The sequence below is a fragment of the Lycium barbarum genome, chromosome 3 (genome assembly GCF_019175385.1).
Source record: "Lycium barbarum isolate Lr01 chromosome 3, ASM1917538v2, whole genome shotgun sequence".
Classification (NCBI taxonomy): Eukaryota; Viridiplantae; Streptophyta; class Magnoliopsida; order Solanales; family Solanaceae; genus Lycium; species Lycium barbarum.
The window spans coordinates 115,794,213-115,810,186 of record NC_083339.1 but is presented as its reverse complement, the minus strand read 5'-3'; the positions used below and the strand labels follow the sequence as shown (position 1 = coordinate 115,810,186).

Here is a 15,974-nt window from a genome sequence, read left to right as displayed (position 1 = left end):
CTTAGCTGGAAGTGAAGCATCTAAACCTGGAAGAATAAAAAACCTAACAGACCACAAAAGGATTGGGAATATAATTAGTCAACCAAGAGAATTTAGGCAAAATTCTCTCCTCATTGCCAGATAATGGACTTCTTTTTTAATAAGTTCATTGGCAGCTAAGGGACTTGTTATTAGGAAAAAAAAAAAAAAATTAATGTCACTGATTATTACAGGGGAAAGGCCAAGTCTTCAGCAGCTTAGAGCCAACAGTCTATCTGTTTGCCACACTTAGCACAATATATTTGGCCAAAAAAAAAAAAAAAAAAGAGAGTAATTCTTGACTATATAATCAGAAGCTTTTGTCAAAAACAAAAACCAGTCAAAGCACATATAACATTAAATGGAGAATTAGCATGCATTACAACTTTTCCTACATGTACCGTAATAATCAGTGGAACCAACCATAAAAACAGGATTTCTTTCACACTCTCCAGTAGCAGCCCATCGAGCACAGTTATCATCTTCATCTGTACAACTGGTGTCATCATCTGATTGTAGTGGATCCTTTTGTACAGTAATACTTCTGAGATAAAAGAATTTGATGGCATACCACATTTCACCCTCAATGACAGGGCATCTTGCATGAGAGCTACTCCTGTCAAGAGATGCATCAAGGTGGACATTGAAGAACAAAATTGCATTTCCTTTAGTTGGTCTCAGGATATCAATGCTCTCCATACAGTCGGACAAGATCTTATTCTGCACCAAAAAATTCTTATAAATCAGGATTAAAGAACAAACAGCAAATATGACATTACGAAACCAACTACAAAAAGCATTCTCTTTTACCTCTGACTCAGGGAAGAGGATCTGACCACCCTGTGTCACATTTGATAGATACAAAATGACAGTGGCCATTAATGGTTCGTTGGACTTAAGTGCGGTGTCCCTGTCAAAATAACCATAATTCCCCTTTAAATTCTCACGCCCAGAGTGCAGAACATGCAACGGCCTGCTGTTTCCTAAAGGCAAGGATGTAGCGGTAAGTCATATAACACTGAAAAGGTGGACCTAAAACCTTCAGTTGGGAGGGGTACCTAGAAAAAAAAAATGATAACTTAATATGTCTAGCAGAAAAATCTACCTTTAGGCAGAAAGGTCCAAGCTGAGATCCTTTCTTCAATCCTTGAGGAAATAGGATCCTAGAATTAATTATCAAGAAACGTGTTATGAGTACTGAGTACGGAGTTTTATCAACACGAACTGCTCTCTCTCCAGCAAATTTAGTGAGCATGGAGTTCATTGTCATGGTAAGCAGAATTTATATAACCCTAATGCATAAAATAAACTAAGATCTTCAATTTACAAGGTAAAGACTTTCTACATAAAGTAATGTATTTTAGGTGCTAAAGATTGTCTTAACATAATTGCTTGGTCACATCTATGCTCTAAAGAAGCATTAGAACAAATAAAGCACCCTGTGGATAACAAAGAACTTACCTCTGCATCTAGAGGAATACCCATGGTTGGAAGCTTCTCTGCATCCACTGAAGCATTATCACTTGTGGAGCTATTTCTCTTGTCATGCACCTACAAACATGCATTCATACGAAGACACATTTTAGAGAACTTTGTAAGCCAAAAAAAAAAAAAAGAATAGCACTACAAGTTGCGAGGCACTGATTTACCAAAGAGATCAAGTGATCACTCTCTTCTGCTGACAGAAAGTCTTTATAGAAGAAAACCCTATTTCAAGAAAAAAAAATGTCCATTATTTCTCCATACAGAGAATTATTCAAGTAATCTCATCAAGAAAACCAGGAAGCCAAACAAACATGCCTTCATCACACCAACGTAACAAAGAAAACTTTTCTTCCCTTTTTGTGTGTAACTTACTTAGACCCCGCCTTTGCACTTATGAAATTTCTTTACATGCCACAAAACATTGTAGAAGCAACACGGTTAATGATTGAATAGACTACCTGACCTTGGTTGCCACGAGAGTTGAACGACTTGTGAGGGATCAAATCTATTAGAGCGTACAGGATGGCCCAACTTTATAATGCCATCCCCATTCACCTCATTGCCCCTCAATTCTTTTCGACTTCTGAAACAAATTGGTAATCATGTAAAGCACAGTTTATTAAAATAACTTCAAAACTTGTGGTCATTATTGCTGTTCTTACATTTATAAATATGCAGCTTACTATAACTCATTCAGTAATACATCTTCTACAGTACAGTCAAAAAATGTCTCCTCAGGAAACCACATGTACAGTCCAATATGATAAATCAGGTTCTTTTTCAAACTCCCAACGCTAAAAATCGGAATTTTGACAGATTCATAGAAGCTGCCAATTTTTAGCTTAAAAGACCGAAACCTAAAGGGGGATAGAAAAAGGGCAACATACTCCTGTGGCCGTATGCAGTTTCTGCAATGCGCAAAAATACTCCTATCGAATTAAATAAATCACCTGATTGAGTTCTTTTGAAGATATCAAGCTTGTATATATTCCTCGAACATGGAATGTGCTAGCTCATAATCTAGCAAAATTCTCTATTTCCCTTTTCTATAAGATTTCTTGGGATTCTACTTTCCGAGGTGGTTGTAAATGAGGTAATGGCGTCTTACCAACATTTGAAAGATTTAATGAAGCTGTCTACGGGAAAAAAAAAAAAAGTTAAATAAATCACCTCAATTACATGAAGGTTTTTATAATTATCTCAACCGTACTGCTAAGCAACCTTAGAACTAAATATATCAAAAACTATGAATAACCAAAAAAAAAAAAAAAAGATTACATGATGAACTCAGATCAAGAGAGGTTTATATAAAAAAATCATGAACAAACGTAGCAATTAATATAGAGTAACCAATTACTGAAGAACTCAAGAGAAATCAAAGATTATTATAAGATTAAAATGCAGGGAGGAAAGTAGGATAATGTTACTGACTTTTCGGCGAAAAGAACCTCAGAACTGATCCCCAGAACCAAGAAGATAAAGACCCAAAGAAAGCTGGCCATTGATAAATCAGAGAAATTTAGGAAAGTGAGGGCTTTCTTTTTTGGGAAATGCAGAGTTTTACTGACAGGGGTTGTTCGAATTTAGAAATGGATCTATGAAGTTTCAAGTCACTCAATTAAAGAGGACCATGAAACTCCATGCTCCTACAGTACGTGGCACAATGCCTTGCTGCCATCTGTTTCTATCTTCTTTTTTTTTTTTTTGGAGAAACCATAATTCTTCTCTGTTTTCATTTTTGGTTTGTGATTTTCTCAAATATTTTAAATAACAAATTGCGATTTCACTAAAATAAATTGATACTCCGTATTTCAATTTTTAGCCCAAGAAACGGTATGCGTAAGCAGCAGATAGGCAATGAAACATGTTAATTGGGGTCCGGAATTTTTTAACCCAAAAAAAAACAAAACAAATTGGAACCAAACTAACCCGTTAAAAAAAAAAACCAAAGTATCTTCCACCCCCCCCCCCCCCCCCCGACCCCAACTTTTATTCTTTGGAAATCAAACTCAAAATTAAGCTTTTTTCTGTACTTTGACCGAAGATTAGTCACGTTTCAAAACACCGGAATATAAAAATTGTATATAGAACTTAATTTTTTTTTAGTGTACAATAATATCGGCTCATTACATCAAGTATACATATACATTTGGATCGTCGTTTTAGGGGATGTAAAGTGCTCCGAAGTACGTTTGAAACTTGTTATATTTAGGTTTAAGTGTTATATTTTATAGGGTTTTGATTAATCTCTTTTGTTTTACTCCTAAAGCTATGAAAGTTCTTTTTTGGTTCAAGAAAGATACAACAACAACAACAACAACAACAACCCAGTGAAATCCCACATCTTGGGGTCTGGGGAGGGTATAATGTACGCAGACCTTACTCCTACCAAGGTAGGATGGCTGTTTCCGAGAGACCCTCGGCTCAATAGAAGCATAAAAAGGGGGTCAGATAAGGTTAAAAGATTTAAAACGATATTGCAATGAAATAATGCAAGCGACACAGTAAAACAGGATAATCAAGGAATTCAAAGCGATATGGAAATGCAAATCACGAAAGCGGCACAGATAAAATAGAGTAATCAAAGTACAGAAAGTAGCAAATAATAACATAAATCAAAGCACAAGAAATTATAATGCGCTAATGTGCCTACTAATAAGGAAAAATAACGAGACTTATATACTAGCCTTCTACCCTAATGTGGGTCCTCCACACCTTCCTATCTAAGGTCATGTCCTCGGTAAGTTGTAACTGCGTCATGTCCTGTCTAATCACCTCTCCCCAATATTTCTTTGGCCTACCCCTACCTCTTCTGAAACCATCCATGGCTAACCTCTCACACCTCCGCACTGGGGCATCTATGTCTCTCATCTTCACATGCCCAAACCATCTCAGTCGCATTTCCCGCATCTTGTCTTCCACCGAGGCCACTCCCACCTTATCCCGAATAGCCTCATTTCTAATCCTGTCGCTCCTAGTGTGCCCACACATCCATCTCAACATTCTCATCTCGGCAACTTTCATCTGGTTCAAGAAAGATAGAAAAGAAAAAAATACTCTGCTTTGCATTAAATTGTTTTTTTCTTTTATGTCTTTTTTATTTTGTTATTGTATTGTGTAATCTGCACCTTTTGAATGTGCAAAAATAACTATAATATTTAAAAATAATGCATCCAATACGAGAGGTTCATAATAATTGAAAAATATTTCATTACATTAGCAACGAAATACATCATTAAATTACAATAGACTTAAAAAAAAAAATCAAGTTCTAGACACTCTTCTACTTCCAGATGTGCTGCCACCACGGGAGTTTTGCCCACATGAACGCTTATCATGCCCAAATTGCTTACATGTCGAGCAGCGAGAGTAAGTCTTTTCGCTAATATCCGTTTGATTATGATAACGGGTTAGCTTGTTTTTCCCAATTTACGGATATGCTTTTTGTTCGCAATCATAGAAAACGGCGCGGCTGGCCAATAAGCTTGATTACCAAGGGGATGGAAGTGGCTGGAATATGCTCTAAGGTATTTTACGACCTTATATTCCTCCGCCACGTAATCAGTTACATTTCTGGCTATTCTCTCAAAGCACTTGACTGCATGAGAACATGGCATGTGGTACGTTTGCCATTTACCACAAGTGTATGATTTTGTACGCTCAGTAACGATATGTTTATTTCCTCCTTTACCGTTGTAATAACCCGTTCTAACTTTATACACTCGTTGAACGACGTCATACTCAGTCATTTGGTGGCCATCTGCCTTTCTTCTATGGTGCTCCATCTTTTTGTAGGCTTTGGCATCCATGTTCCGTCCTCGGCTAATATGGCTCTGGCCTGTCTTGTCCTATCCGCAAATCGCTCCACGACCCGCTTGAAAGTTAGTCTTACCATTGCGGTGACAGGTAGTCCTCGAGTAGATTTGAGGAGTCCATTGAAAGACTCTGAGCTGTTCGTTGTGAGCATGCCCCGTCTCCTTCCTCCATCAACATAAAGCGTCCATTTTTCAACTTCTAATTTCATCAACCAAACATATGCCTCTTTTTGCAGCCCATTTTCTTTGTTGATGTTGCATCGCAGCCCCCCACATCAATTTGTTTACAGTTCCATTTTCAAACTTTGTTTGCAAATTAGTCTTTAAGTGCCTTAAATAATATCGATGGTAAGCATGTGGAGGCTGCCACCCTTCCAGAGTATGCATATTGTGCAATATGCCTTTATGACAATCCAATAGGACACATATGCCCTGACGACCCTTAATAACATGAGTTTTTAGATGAGTCAAGAACATCCCCCATGTCTCGTTGCTCTCGTTGGCGGCAATTGCGAAAGCAATAGGGAATATTAACCCATTGGCATCCATACCTACTGCAATTAGGAGCTTAATGTCATATCGACTATATACATGCGTCCCATCTATCGATATCACATTCCGGCAGTGAACAAAACCATCAATACTTGGTTTGAATGCCCAAAAACCGAAGTCGAAAATTCTGCCCTCCAAAAGCGGCCACTGTACAACAGTACCAGGATTAGCATGTTGTAAATCCTCCATATACCCCGTCCCAAAAAGAACTCGGAGCCTAAAGAGAAGAGAGTACGCCTGAAAAGAGGATTCTCAAGTTCCAAAGATCATCTCAAAAGCACGTCTACGCCCGAGAAATCCCTTTCTCTTGCTTATGATTTTACCATATTTGGAGTGGACCATGCTAATACAAGTTTTGATGGGCATCCTGCATAAGTTTAAACAAACAACATTTAGCAATGACATTTTAATTGCTATAAGATATATAATGTACTAGGTCAGATAAGTTACCTTGGAGTTTCCTCAATGTCTTTAAGTAACACATGAGTAATCATGTTTATATCTAAATTGAAATAATCTGCTCGACTTTGTCCCATATCACAAGTGTGTTTTGCGCATCATCATTGATATAATGTCTGTCAGGAATTGGGTTTTCCGCCATCGGAGGTGGTACGTGGTGGTGAGTTGGTTCTAAGGACTAAAATGTGTATCTTCTTCATCCCCTTCACTATCTTCATTATCGGATACCTCTGCATTATTAGTTGGTTCATTGCCATCACTCTCTGATGTATCCACATAACTTGGACAATCAACGCCATCTAAGAAAGGCCTCCTCCTACACGATAAAAAGCATATGTTAAATTCCAAATTCAAATATACATACATACATATATATATATATATATATATATTATTTAACATCAAGGTGATGAACCTACACATATTGAGAATGAGCATGGTGTGGAGAATGATCAACTCCACCAAACTGAGAGGACTGCATTTCATCCACAGTTGGTACCACTGGCGAGTTTTGATAATAATCAGCTGCACCGAACTGAGAATTATTATAATAATCAGATCCACTGAACTGAGAGTTTTGATAATAATGAGCTGCTCCACTAAATTGAGATGATTGCCCATTATTACTCGTATCAGGTCTATAACCCCTACAAAGATTTAAAAATGGTTATTTACCAATATAGAAAATAAACACGTGCTACTGCACAAAATAATAATATAAGAATGTATATTTACCAAGTTTGATTAAATTGTTGGGTAAGATTTTCCAGCGGCACCTCGCCACTCAAAATGTCCCCGTAGGAACTAATATCTCCATACGTGTTAACTTGACTGGGCTGTTCTTGCGGGACCTCTCGGGGTATCTTGTCAACATACATCTCAAGAACATTAAGGGCGACTAAATGTTTTAATTCTTTTGGCACATTCAAATAATCCCTCAAAGAATCATCATCATTGATATAATGCCTACCATAAAGCAGTATACCATGGGAAATTGATTGTGGATATCTACCTATTATAGAGATTTCATACTCATCTGGATTAACGTTCATTTTTTCATATATGTAAGTGACTAGTGATTCATAAAACATTTCAAGTGGACATTTAACATGAACGTTTGGTCTTTTATTGTAACGAACTGTACTATTGTCATCAAGGATAATACCATCTCATTGTAGTGAAACCTTAACTGGTGGAATATCTTGAGCCATTTTTTGTAGGAAGTTTGATTATTATTATTTTTGAATGACTTAAGAGAGGTTTTTTTTAATGACTTAAGAGACTTAAACTTATGAAATGGATGAGTTTTTACCTCGTCCAACATTCTTCTTAAATAGATTCATATTAACCCCTATTGCGCATTGAAATGTTGCGCAGTAGTCTCTAAACGGTAAAAAAATGCACCATTGTATTGTCAAATCGGTCCTTTATGTGCCATAAAAAGCTGAAATTGGCATGCATGATGTGTTGTCAAATCATGTTATATTGCGCATTGAAATGTTGCGTAATATGAATTAAATTCAAATAATATCATCATTGATAGTATTTGGATATGTGGATAATTTGAAAAAAAAAAAACACTAAAAAATGTAAAAACACTTACTTCGGGCACTTTACAATGCCAAAAACGGCGACCCGAATTATCTTGGGTCTTTGATGTTTTTAGTTTAATAACCGCATTCACAAATATCGGGTTGTATAGCAAACTTTGAAGTTTCAAAACTTTGAGACATGTTTTTGGGAGTGCAAAAGTATATTGAAAGAGTGAAAATGGAGGAAATGAAAGAGAAGAGTATGCTGGAAATGGGAGGGGTTTTTGTTAGGGGTTTCACGCACTGTGCGTAAAGGCTACTTTGATTTTTTTTTGTTTTTTTAACGGGTTAGTTTGGTTCCAAAAAAAAAAAAAAAATGGGTTACAAAAGTGTCGGACTCTATTAATTGCTTCTTTTGTCTTAAAGGTAGGTCTTTCTTTTTTCCTTAGGCATTGTAAAATACCATTACCTTTTCAAATGTATATCATTTTATTTGAGTTTCAGGTATATGCATTGATAATATAAAAAAAATTCTTACACTACTAAATACTAATATTTTTTGACCTATTATAGAAAATTGTTTTCTATTCTCTTAAAATTACTAATTAATTTTTAAAGGCAAAAGACATAAATTGACCTTTAAATTATACTTCAAATGTCAATATCGCACTTAAATTTTAATAGTGATCTATTACACACCTAATATATAAAAAGTGATATTATTTACCCTGAGAGTTGATGTGGCACAATATATAAAAAATAATAAAAAAGGAGGCGCGTTTTAGTTATATATTATTTATTTTTCCTTTTTTTTAATTGTAAAATTCAATTTTTTTGTAACCCCCACCCCACCCACCTCCGCCGGAGCTCCGACGAGCTCGTCTCCTCCCCCTTCTCTTCCACTCCATGGGGAGAAATTTTGTTCTTAGTTTTTCCCATTTGGAAGGAAAAGCTACCTTTATCGTAAAAAATGGATAACATTAATGGGTGTTGGCCGGAAAAAAAAGTCCAGCGAGCTTTCATTTTTCCAGTCAAAAATTTTCTTTCATGTCAAAAACCATCCACTGGTATTTTTACCTCTATTCTCTTGGTATTATCATGTCAAAAACCATCCACTGGCAAATCATTCACATCAAGTTGATTAAGTTTTGAATCCATTTGGTCGGCATCGAGGGCGGCAGTGAAGTTGGAGGAGAAAAGGGCGTCAAGGTGGTGGAATGACGAAGAAGAAGGGTTCTGGAGGTGGGGGTGGTGTGAGGGTGGAGGAAATGAAGAAGAAGAAGAAGTGGGGTTTGGGGTTGGGCGGCGGGGGCGCTGGTGCAAATGAAGAAGAAGGGTTTGGGGGTTGGGGTGGGGGGGGGGGGGGGGGGGGAATTTCATTGCACCCTCTTATATTTATGATGTGGTGTTGACATGGAGATAATGTGGTGAGAGAGTGTGGATACCTCTCACCATGTGACTGATTATCAGCTCTCAGGGGTAAATAATATCACTTTTTTATATATTTGATGTGTAATAGGTTACTAGTAAAGTTTAAACGTGATATCGACATTTGAAGTTTAAGGGTCAATTTATTTTGCCTTAATTTTTATATAGATAGTTTTCTGTTTTACCTTTCAAGTGATGACAGTGTAAATTTAGACTTGTTTATGTCCAAAAAAACTACACTTTACTCCATTTAGCTTTTCTGTTAGTTACTTTACCAGATAATTTTTAGCAACATTACGAAATGCTTTTCTTAAGATAATTTTAAAAAGAAAAGAATAGGATAAATGGGTAATAAGGTCTGGAGATTTCATAGCAGAAACTATATTAACCTCTGACAGTTTGTTCTTTCTATAATTATCATCTCATTCGACGAAATAAACCCAACAAAGATGCATTTTCTACATGGAATATTCTCTCATGAAGGAAAAAAAAGATGCATCTCCAGAAAAACAATTGAAATGATGCATCCTTGTCTATAACTAGTTTAATTATGGAACAGCAACAGTGGCGTTCATCCTGTGGTCCATAGAAATATTTTCAGCAGTTAACTCCTTATGCTCTACTTAGCTGCTCCCCATGGAAAGAATCTTCACATATATTAATCTTATACAAGAAAAAGGCTAATAAATACATCCACTTCAGCATATTTTCTGTAAGTCTAAATATACTCATACAAGCCACTAGCTGACACACCAAAAGGAGAAGGAAAAAAAGAACCAGAACCCAATCAAAATGAGATTAAAATAATTATGGCTTAATCAAAGAATGATGCTCCTTCAAATATCACTACTCATATATAATGCTTAAGCTACAACATTTCTTATCATTGTGATCTTGATTTCTTCAAAATCATATGACCTGACTCATCCTTCTCATATAGACGCTCAATCAGTTCATCCTAGTTATCTGTGGTCTTGCATTTAGTTGATTAACCTGTGGATGAATCCCCGACCGATTTATCAGACTGTTCTTCCCCTAGTTTGTCAAAAGTTCCATAATAAGAAGGTGAAAAAGCATGCGGAACAGCCAAGGTGACAGCCCTCTGTAGAGCAGCTTTATGTTCCTCGTTGTGGTCTCTAGTTAATGTCTGTTGTCGCTCCATCTTTTGCTTTGCTGGAATTTCCGTCACATGATCTCTCACTTGCATCAACTGGATGCACAAAATAAATATGAATGTGAAGAATTGTCGAAACCAGTTTAAGCTTGAACACCTACCATGTGGTAACGAGGATACATTGAAAACCTCCTTTGAGCACATCAATAGAATAAAGTAGCAAATTCGTTCTACAGTTCAATTGAAATCACAAGATACAAGTGGTTCATTTAAAGTATATCCAAGCCAAATAACCCTCATTATTCAAGTCCGAACAACTACCCATAAGCGAATTCAACAATATTTGCATAAGCAAAATGAATGATTACCAAATTTCCCCGTAAATATTTAAAGATCTTATAAATCTATTAATAAGCTATGTATCAATACCAAGCTAGTCAAAGTTGACTATATTATTAGTGCTAAAATTATTTCCAAAGAGCTTATAAGTTGCTAAAATTCTTCACTCCATAGACTAAAGGAACCAATAGACGCAACCATGGTTACTGCTTTAAGTTTCGAAACTTGATGCTGAAACAACTAATAAGGTGAAAGGCATGGATCACTTGTGCGATAAAAAAGGTTTACCCAGTCTTTATCAATAGAGATACAACTTGTATTCAGCCACCATTAAGAGTGATGAACTATGCCAAGCAGGATCGCACTGATAAACTATCTTAACTGATGATGTAAGAGATCATAAGTGCCCTACAAGGGTGGATTGGGTACAGACAACATCATCATTGATGATAAGGTGGAGAGCCCATGATGTGGATTCCAAACGTGAGATGCTAGTTTGAACTTTGAACCATCACCGTTTAAAGTTAGTGCAGCAGTAAAATGTCTGTATGTGTCTATTGCAGAACGCAGCAGGCATACACAAAAGTGACAGAACCATGAATTTATGGAATTCCAAATAGCCTACAGCTGAGCTAGCATCTTTAGAAGAAGTAAAACTAAGGCTAAAATGTTGTAAAGTACAATTTGTTTGGAATTATATCACAAGTCATCACTCGTCATAGAAGTGCAAACAACTTACTTCCAGTGCCCTTCGTGCTTCTCTCTCTATCCAGATAATTGCATGATCAGAAGTAGCATTACAAGAGAGAACTATGTGCTCAAATCTCCCATCCACTGGAACTGCAGTCTTCACAACAGGTGGAAATCGTCCACATCTGTTTTAATGGATAGACATGGCAGTATAGGAATCAGAGGTTGTAATCATGTGCCTAATAGTAGACTAGAAAATAAAGCAGTGTAAAATGGTGTCCTTATCGATTGTATTGTACTATGCAAATCGTTGTGGTGGTTCTTATGCCAAACCTCTAGATGCTTTTACTCAAAACAGAAACATAACAGTATTGAACGAGTATAAAGTACAATAAATGATTCAAGTTCCCGCGGAGACAAAAACACTAGGTGATTCATATCTACCCAAGCCTTGGTGGACAGAGTTACCTGGTAGCTGTGTTAGTGGGAGGCAGCAGGTACCCGGTAGAATAGTTGAGGTAGACAAGCTGGCCCAGACACCACCATCATAAAAATAAAAAAGGCTTATTCTACATAACAGCCACCATCATAGGACTTGTTTATTTGATGGGTTGTGTCTAAACTTCTTGTTTTCCACATACATAGCCAAGTCATATTCTAGAAACAACTTATGAAAATTTCATGTAGCACATCCTAAAGTCTGAAAATACCTAAAAGGTTTCCTCTCAACAATGTGGTAGAGGCGACCTGGGGCGTAAAGTCTGCGTGGATCTTTGAGCATCTTCTCTTCTGAGATGCATGTATCTCTCATGCACCTCAGGCATAACAGGCATGGTAAACTGCAAAAAGTATATAAGTAAATGAAAATAAACGAGGTTACTCATGAAGAGTTAACATTAGCATGTAAAAAAAGGATCTATAATATTGGACCCTCCACTTCATGACTGTTATACCAAATCTTATCTTAATGCAGGTACAATGACACTTCACAATAACATGATTCTGTTTCTTTAAATAGTAAATTGGATTTCCACACAAACATAAAGAAGAAGATGAACAAAATCCCAGAGTAGGAAAAAACGAAGAAGAGAAGGGCTCAAGCTTCCTAGTTGGACCCCACCCTCAAGAGAGTTTCTAAATGAGGAATCAGAAGTTCTTATTCCAAATGAGGGAATGGACTCTTGAAAGCAAGTACAAGATCAAATTCAACTATCTTTTACCAGAATAGTGACTTGAATATATCTTCCAAGGGAGTTGCTGTCCGTGGCAAGAAATCATCCTATTTAAGAAGAGAAGATGGAGTTAGATTGAAAAATTTTGCAGCCAGCACAATTGGAGAAAACTTCAAAGCAAGTCCAAAATACCAGTAGACATATTGATAACTGACATCAAAATAGAGATTAAAAACAACGCAAACAAATTCTGCAACCATTTTATACAATAAAAGAAGCTTCTTGCTTTCTAGGCACATATTCCAAAGCCAATAAATCAACCTCCCCTTGTAAGAAGGATGGAGAGCACACAGGCAGAAGAAAGGACATGATCTGCTTATTTATGCAGAGTGGATGAGAGTTGGCTAAATTGACAAGGCCTTGAAACTAAATGTAGAAAGCTACATGCTGCCACGCCAAGAGTACCCATCTAGAGTGGTTAAGAATGTCCAAAGTGATGATTGAGGGTGTTTTGGTACGAAGGAAAATGTTTTCCATGGAAAAAATATTCCTGGAAACTATTTTCTAAGAAAATAAGTGATTTTCTTATTTTCTGGTGTTCGGTAAGTAAGCAAAAAAAATTGTTCCAAGGGCATTTATATGTAATCTCGGAAAACACTATAGAGTGGGGGTGAGGGTGAGGTGGGGAGTAGGGTTTTAGGACTGGCAGAGGGTGGGGAGGAGATAATGAGTTTGAAATGCCACTTATGGAACTTGTTTTCCCCACTCCTAGTAGGGAAGTCATTTTCCTCAATTTTAATGAACTTGTTTTCCTAGAGAAAATGTTTCCAAAACATTTTTTTTTTTTTGATTAAGCACCGGGTGTCCGGGTCTCTTTGAGCCCCGACTAATCCCGGGGGTGCACAGGCCCTCGGCAAGGAGTTTCCCGCAAGTGCACCACGGGTAATTCAGGGTTTTACCCCAGTCCGATGGCCCTCAGAAATTGTTTGCACCCAGTGGGTTTCGAACTTGAGACCTTGAAAGGGAGCACCCCAAGGCTCAAGTCAATTACCACCAGGCCAACCAAACATAAGAAAATTGGAATTACCAAACACACCCTAAGTGAAAACTATCCAGGAACTTGCCTGAAGCACAATGGAGTTGATGACATCTGCATATCTCACTGCCAGATTCAATGACATACATCTAGCTGGTGCAATAGCAAAGCACCTGATTCTTTTCCTATCAATATTGCCCAGCCTGTCGTGATTTTGTGCTATCACCATTGTCAATAATGCTGCTACACCTGACCCAAGTGAGTGACCCGTAATAGTCAAGGTATAGTTTGGATATTTCTCCAGCAATTGCTTCAAGACCTCACATTCTGCATTTAACACCAATTCAGCTGCTTTTAGTAACCCATTGTGAACATACCCACCATCAAATTTCCGTTTTCCCAGCTTATTGTCCAACAAGACTGCATAATCACTCTCCTTTGCCAAATTAAGACCTCTAATAGCAAGAACTATGTCAGCGTGATCATGATCCAGATATAAGAGATAGGGTGGTGCTCGACCACCGGTATCTGGATAGTTTTTCTTCACAATTAAACAATCTGTATTAATTCCATATCCTTCAGGTGGTTCCCACTGAGGTTGTCTAAGATCATTTTCGTATACAGCCAATATGTATCGGCAGAGCCTAGGGACAGGTTCAAATTCTTCAGCTGTGGCAACACCCCAATTTTCGCTGTCATGTCCAGCACTGTGGAGGCATCGCTTCCATGCCCAGCGGGCACATCCTACACAGTATACACATTCAAGGAGAGGGGGGCAACCACAGAGAACCGACATGATTTCCTAGGGCCTAACTGTTAGACCATTGATAAAGAATGTCCTTGAGATTAACTAGCAGAATAGCCAAAGTCTGCAAGATCAACGTAGCAGATTATAAGTTGAAAGACATCTTGTATAAAAGCCACAATGCCCACGACTTAAATGAGTAGCTCACAATCATTCAGACAAATATCAATGATCAATCATCAACTGTGGCACAATCCTAAACTAGTTGGGATTGGCTATATGAATCTTCAATATCCACTACGTTCTAATCGAGCTTCTTCATTCCAATACTACCAAATTTGTCTTTAAAGGCAAACTAGGATTTCTTTGAAACTAGAGAATCTCAACAATCTTACAGTTATCCGACAGTGTCGTACAAGTCACAAACCAGTAAGGAAAGACTTATTCCCACAGTGACATTCATAATATGATGATTTATTTAAATACATGAATCTTGAGAGTCACATGCTAATATAGTTATCTCATCTGGTGCCAAAAAATAAATACTAAAATATGCAAGTTCTATGTGCATCAAGAATGCTGAAAATAGAAGAACATGATTCTACAAAGACCCTTTCTTCTAACATCTAGAACTTCCACTAATACAGTAACATGAACTATGATTGGGTAAAAAATGGAAGCAGTACAAAGATAATACCTTTAAGTCTTCAACATTAACTAAATTGGGCCATCAACCTTAGGGCAACTGAGCAGTTAAACACGCTGTAATACCTAACAGAAGCAGAATTAGCATAAATTTTGACAAACCCAAGTAGCAGATTCAGGTAGTGATCAAGAAAATGAACACATCAAAGACGCGGACTCTCACATCTTTTTTGGGCCAGAAATTAAATTAATGAATGAAATCAGGACAAGTGTGTACCATATATTGCTGAGTTGTAGTGTATAACTGGCTTTTAAAGAATTGAAAATGAAAGGAGGTAGAGGCTTTGAGCTAACCTGAAAGTCAACTTGCACTTGGCTAACGTAGTGAGAGTATTTTAAAGTCGATTTTGTTTCATCGAACAGTCGTGATAATCGTTTATTACGTGTTTGGTGTTTTTATTGTCTTTAGCTACTCCTACTATGTGTGTTTTTCCTTGCTCCTCAAAAGTGCAGTGGATTTATGGGAGAAAGGGAAGTTGCCAAAGAAAATGGAAAAGGGAAAAAGGGTAAAAGAGAAAACTTGTACGCATAGAACTTTTTATTTATAGTTTCCACTTCTCATTTTCCTTTGCTTCCAATTTAGATTTTAGGAGATGGAAACAGAAAAGAAAGGGAAAACGGACCAGCCAAAAAACTACATAACCCTTTTTATAAGGTGGTGTTGGGTAGTTTGATAGATGAGAAGATATTATTTAACTATTTTTTGTATCTGTTATTCGTAGATGATGTAGTTTTAATTGACGAGTCTTGCAGCGGAGTTAATGCTGAGTTGGAGGTTTGGAGACAGACTCTGGATCTAAAGGGTTCAGGTTGAGTAGGACCAAGACAGAATACTTGGAGTGTAAGTTCAATAGCGTAACGCATGAGGTTGACATAGGAGTGAG

At 37.2% G+C, this 15,974-nt stretch overlaps 2 protein-coding genes across 7 annotated transcripts; both read right to left on the bottom strand.

Annotated features, from left to right (window-relative positions):
- Positions 1-294: 294 nt before the first annotated feature.
- Positions 295-3,104, bottom strand: LOC132631927 (probable prolyl 4-hydroxylase 12). 2 transcript variants are annotated; one of them, XM_060347672.1, is made up of 7 exons: positions 2,935-3,104; positions 1,967-2,083; positions 1,668-1,725; positions 1,480-1,569; positions 1,124-1,181; positions 829-1,001; positions 295-738 (listed from the first exon to the last, which is right to left on the bottom strand). In XM_060347672.1, exons 1-7 carry the CDS (start codon positions 3,003-3,005, stop codon positions 388-390), a joined length of 918 nt encoding a protein of 305 aa, XP_060203655.1. In that variant the 5' UTR covers positions 3,006-3,104; the 3' UTR covers positions 295-387. The 2 variants fall into 2 exon arrangements, with proteins under 2 accessions (XP_060203655.1, XP_060203654.1); XM_060347671.1 differs by having other exon boundaries at positions 1,967-2,086; positions 2,935-3,102.
- Positions 3,105-9,928: 6,824 nt separating this feature from the next.
- Positions 9,929-15,594, bottom strand: LOC132631925 (uncharacterized). 5 transcript variants are annotated; one of them, XM_060347664.1, is made up of 7 exons: positions 15,385-15,594; positions 15,083-15,156; positions 13,729-14,509; positions 12,653-12,711; positions 12,143-12,271; positions 11,482-11,617; positions 9,929-10,499 (listed from the first exon to the last, which is right to left on the bottom strand). In XM_060347664.1, the coding sequence occupies exons 3-7, from the start codon at positions 14,434-14,436 to the stop codon at positions 10,278-10,280; spliced, it is 1,254 nt and encodes a 417-aa protein (XP_060203647.1). In that variant the 5' UTR covers positions 14,437-14,509; positions 15,083-15,156; positions 15,385-15,594; the 3' UTR covers positions 9,929-10,277. The 5 variants fall into 5 exon arrangements, with proteins under 5 accessions (XP_060203647.1, XP_060203649.1, XP_060203648.1 ...); XM_060347666.1 differs by having other exon boundaries at positions 15,083-15,147; XM_060347665.1 differs by lacking the exon at positions 15,385-15,594 and adding an exon at positions 15,308-15,361.
- Between the last annotated feature and the right edge of the window lie 380 nt (positions 15,595-15,974).

What these genes read in the sequence shown, in the direction of transcription:
- LOC132631927 (XM_060347671.1), bottom strand. Translation starts at nt 3,005, where the DNA reads ATGGCCAGCTTTCTTTGGGTCTTTATCTTCTTGGTTCTGGGGATCAGT. An exon ending in CAACTCTCGTGGCAACCAAG is followed by an intron (nt 1,726 to 1,966) that starts GTCAGGTAGTCT and finishes TTCTTGAAATAG; the next exon opens with GGTTTTCTTCTATAAAGACT. An exon ending in GTGATCACTTGATCTCTTTG is followed by an intron (nt 1,570 to 1,667) that starts GTAAATCAGTGC and finishes GCATGTTTGTAG; the next exon opens with GTGCATGACAAGAGAAATAG.
- LOC132631925 (XM_060347664.1), bottom strand. Translation starts at nt 14,436, where the DNA reads ATGTCGGTTCTCTGTGGTTGCCCCCCTCTCCTTGAATGTGTATACTGT. An exon ending in TCAACTCCATTGTGCTTCAG is followed by an intron (nt 12,712 to 13,728) that starts GCAAGTTCCTGG and finishes CTTCTTAAATAG; the next exon opens with GATGATTTCTTGCCACGGAC. An exon ending in ATATTCAAGTCACTATTCTG is followed by an intron (nt 12,272 to 12,652) that starts GTAAAAGATAGT and finishes TACTTTTTGCAG; the next exon opens with TTTACCATGCCTGTTATGCC.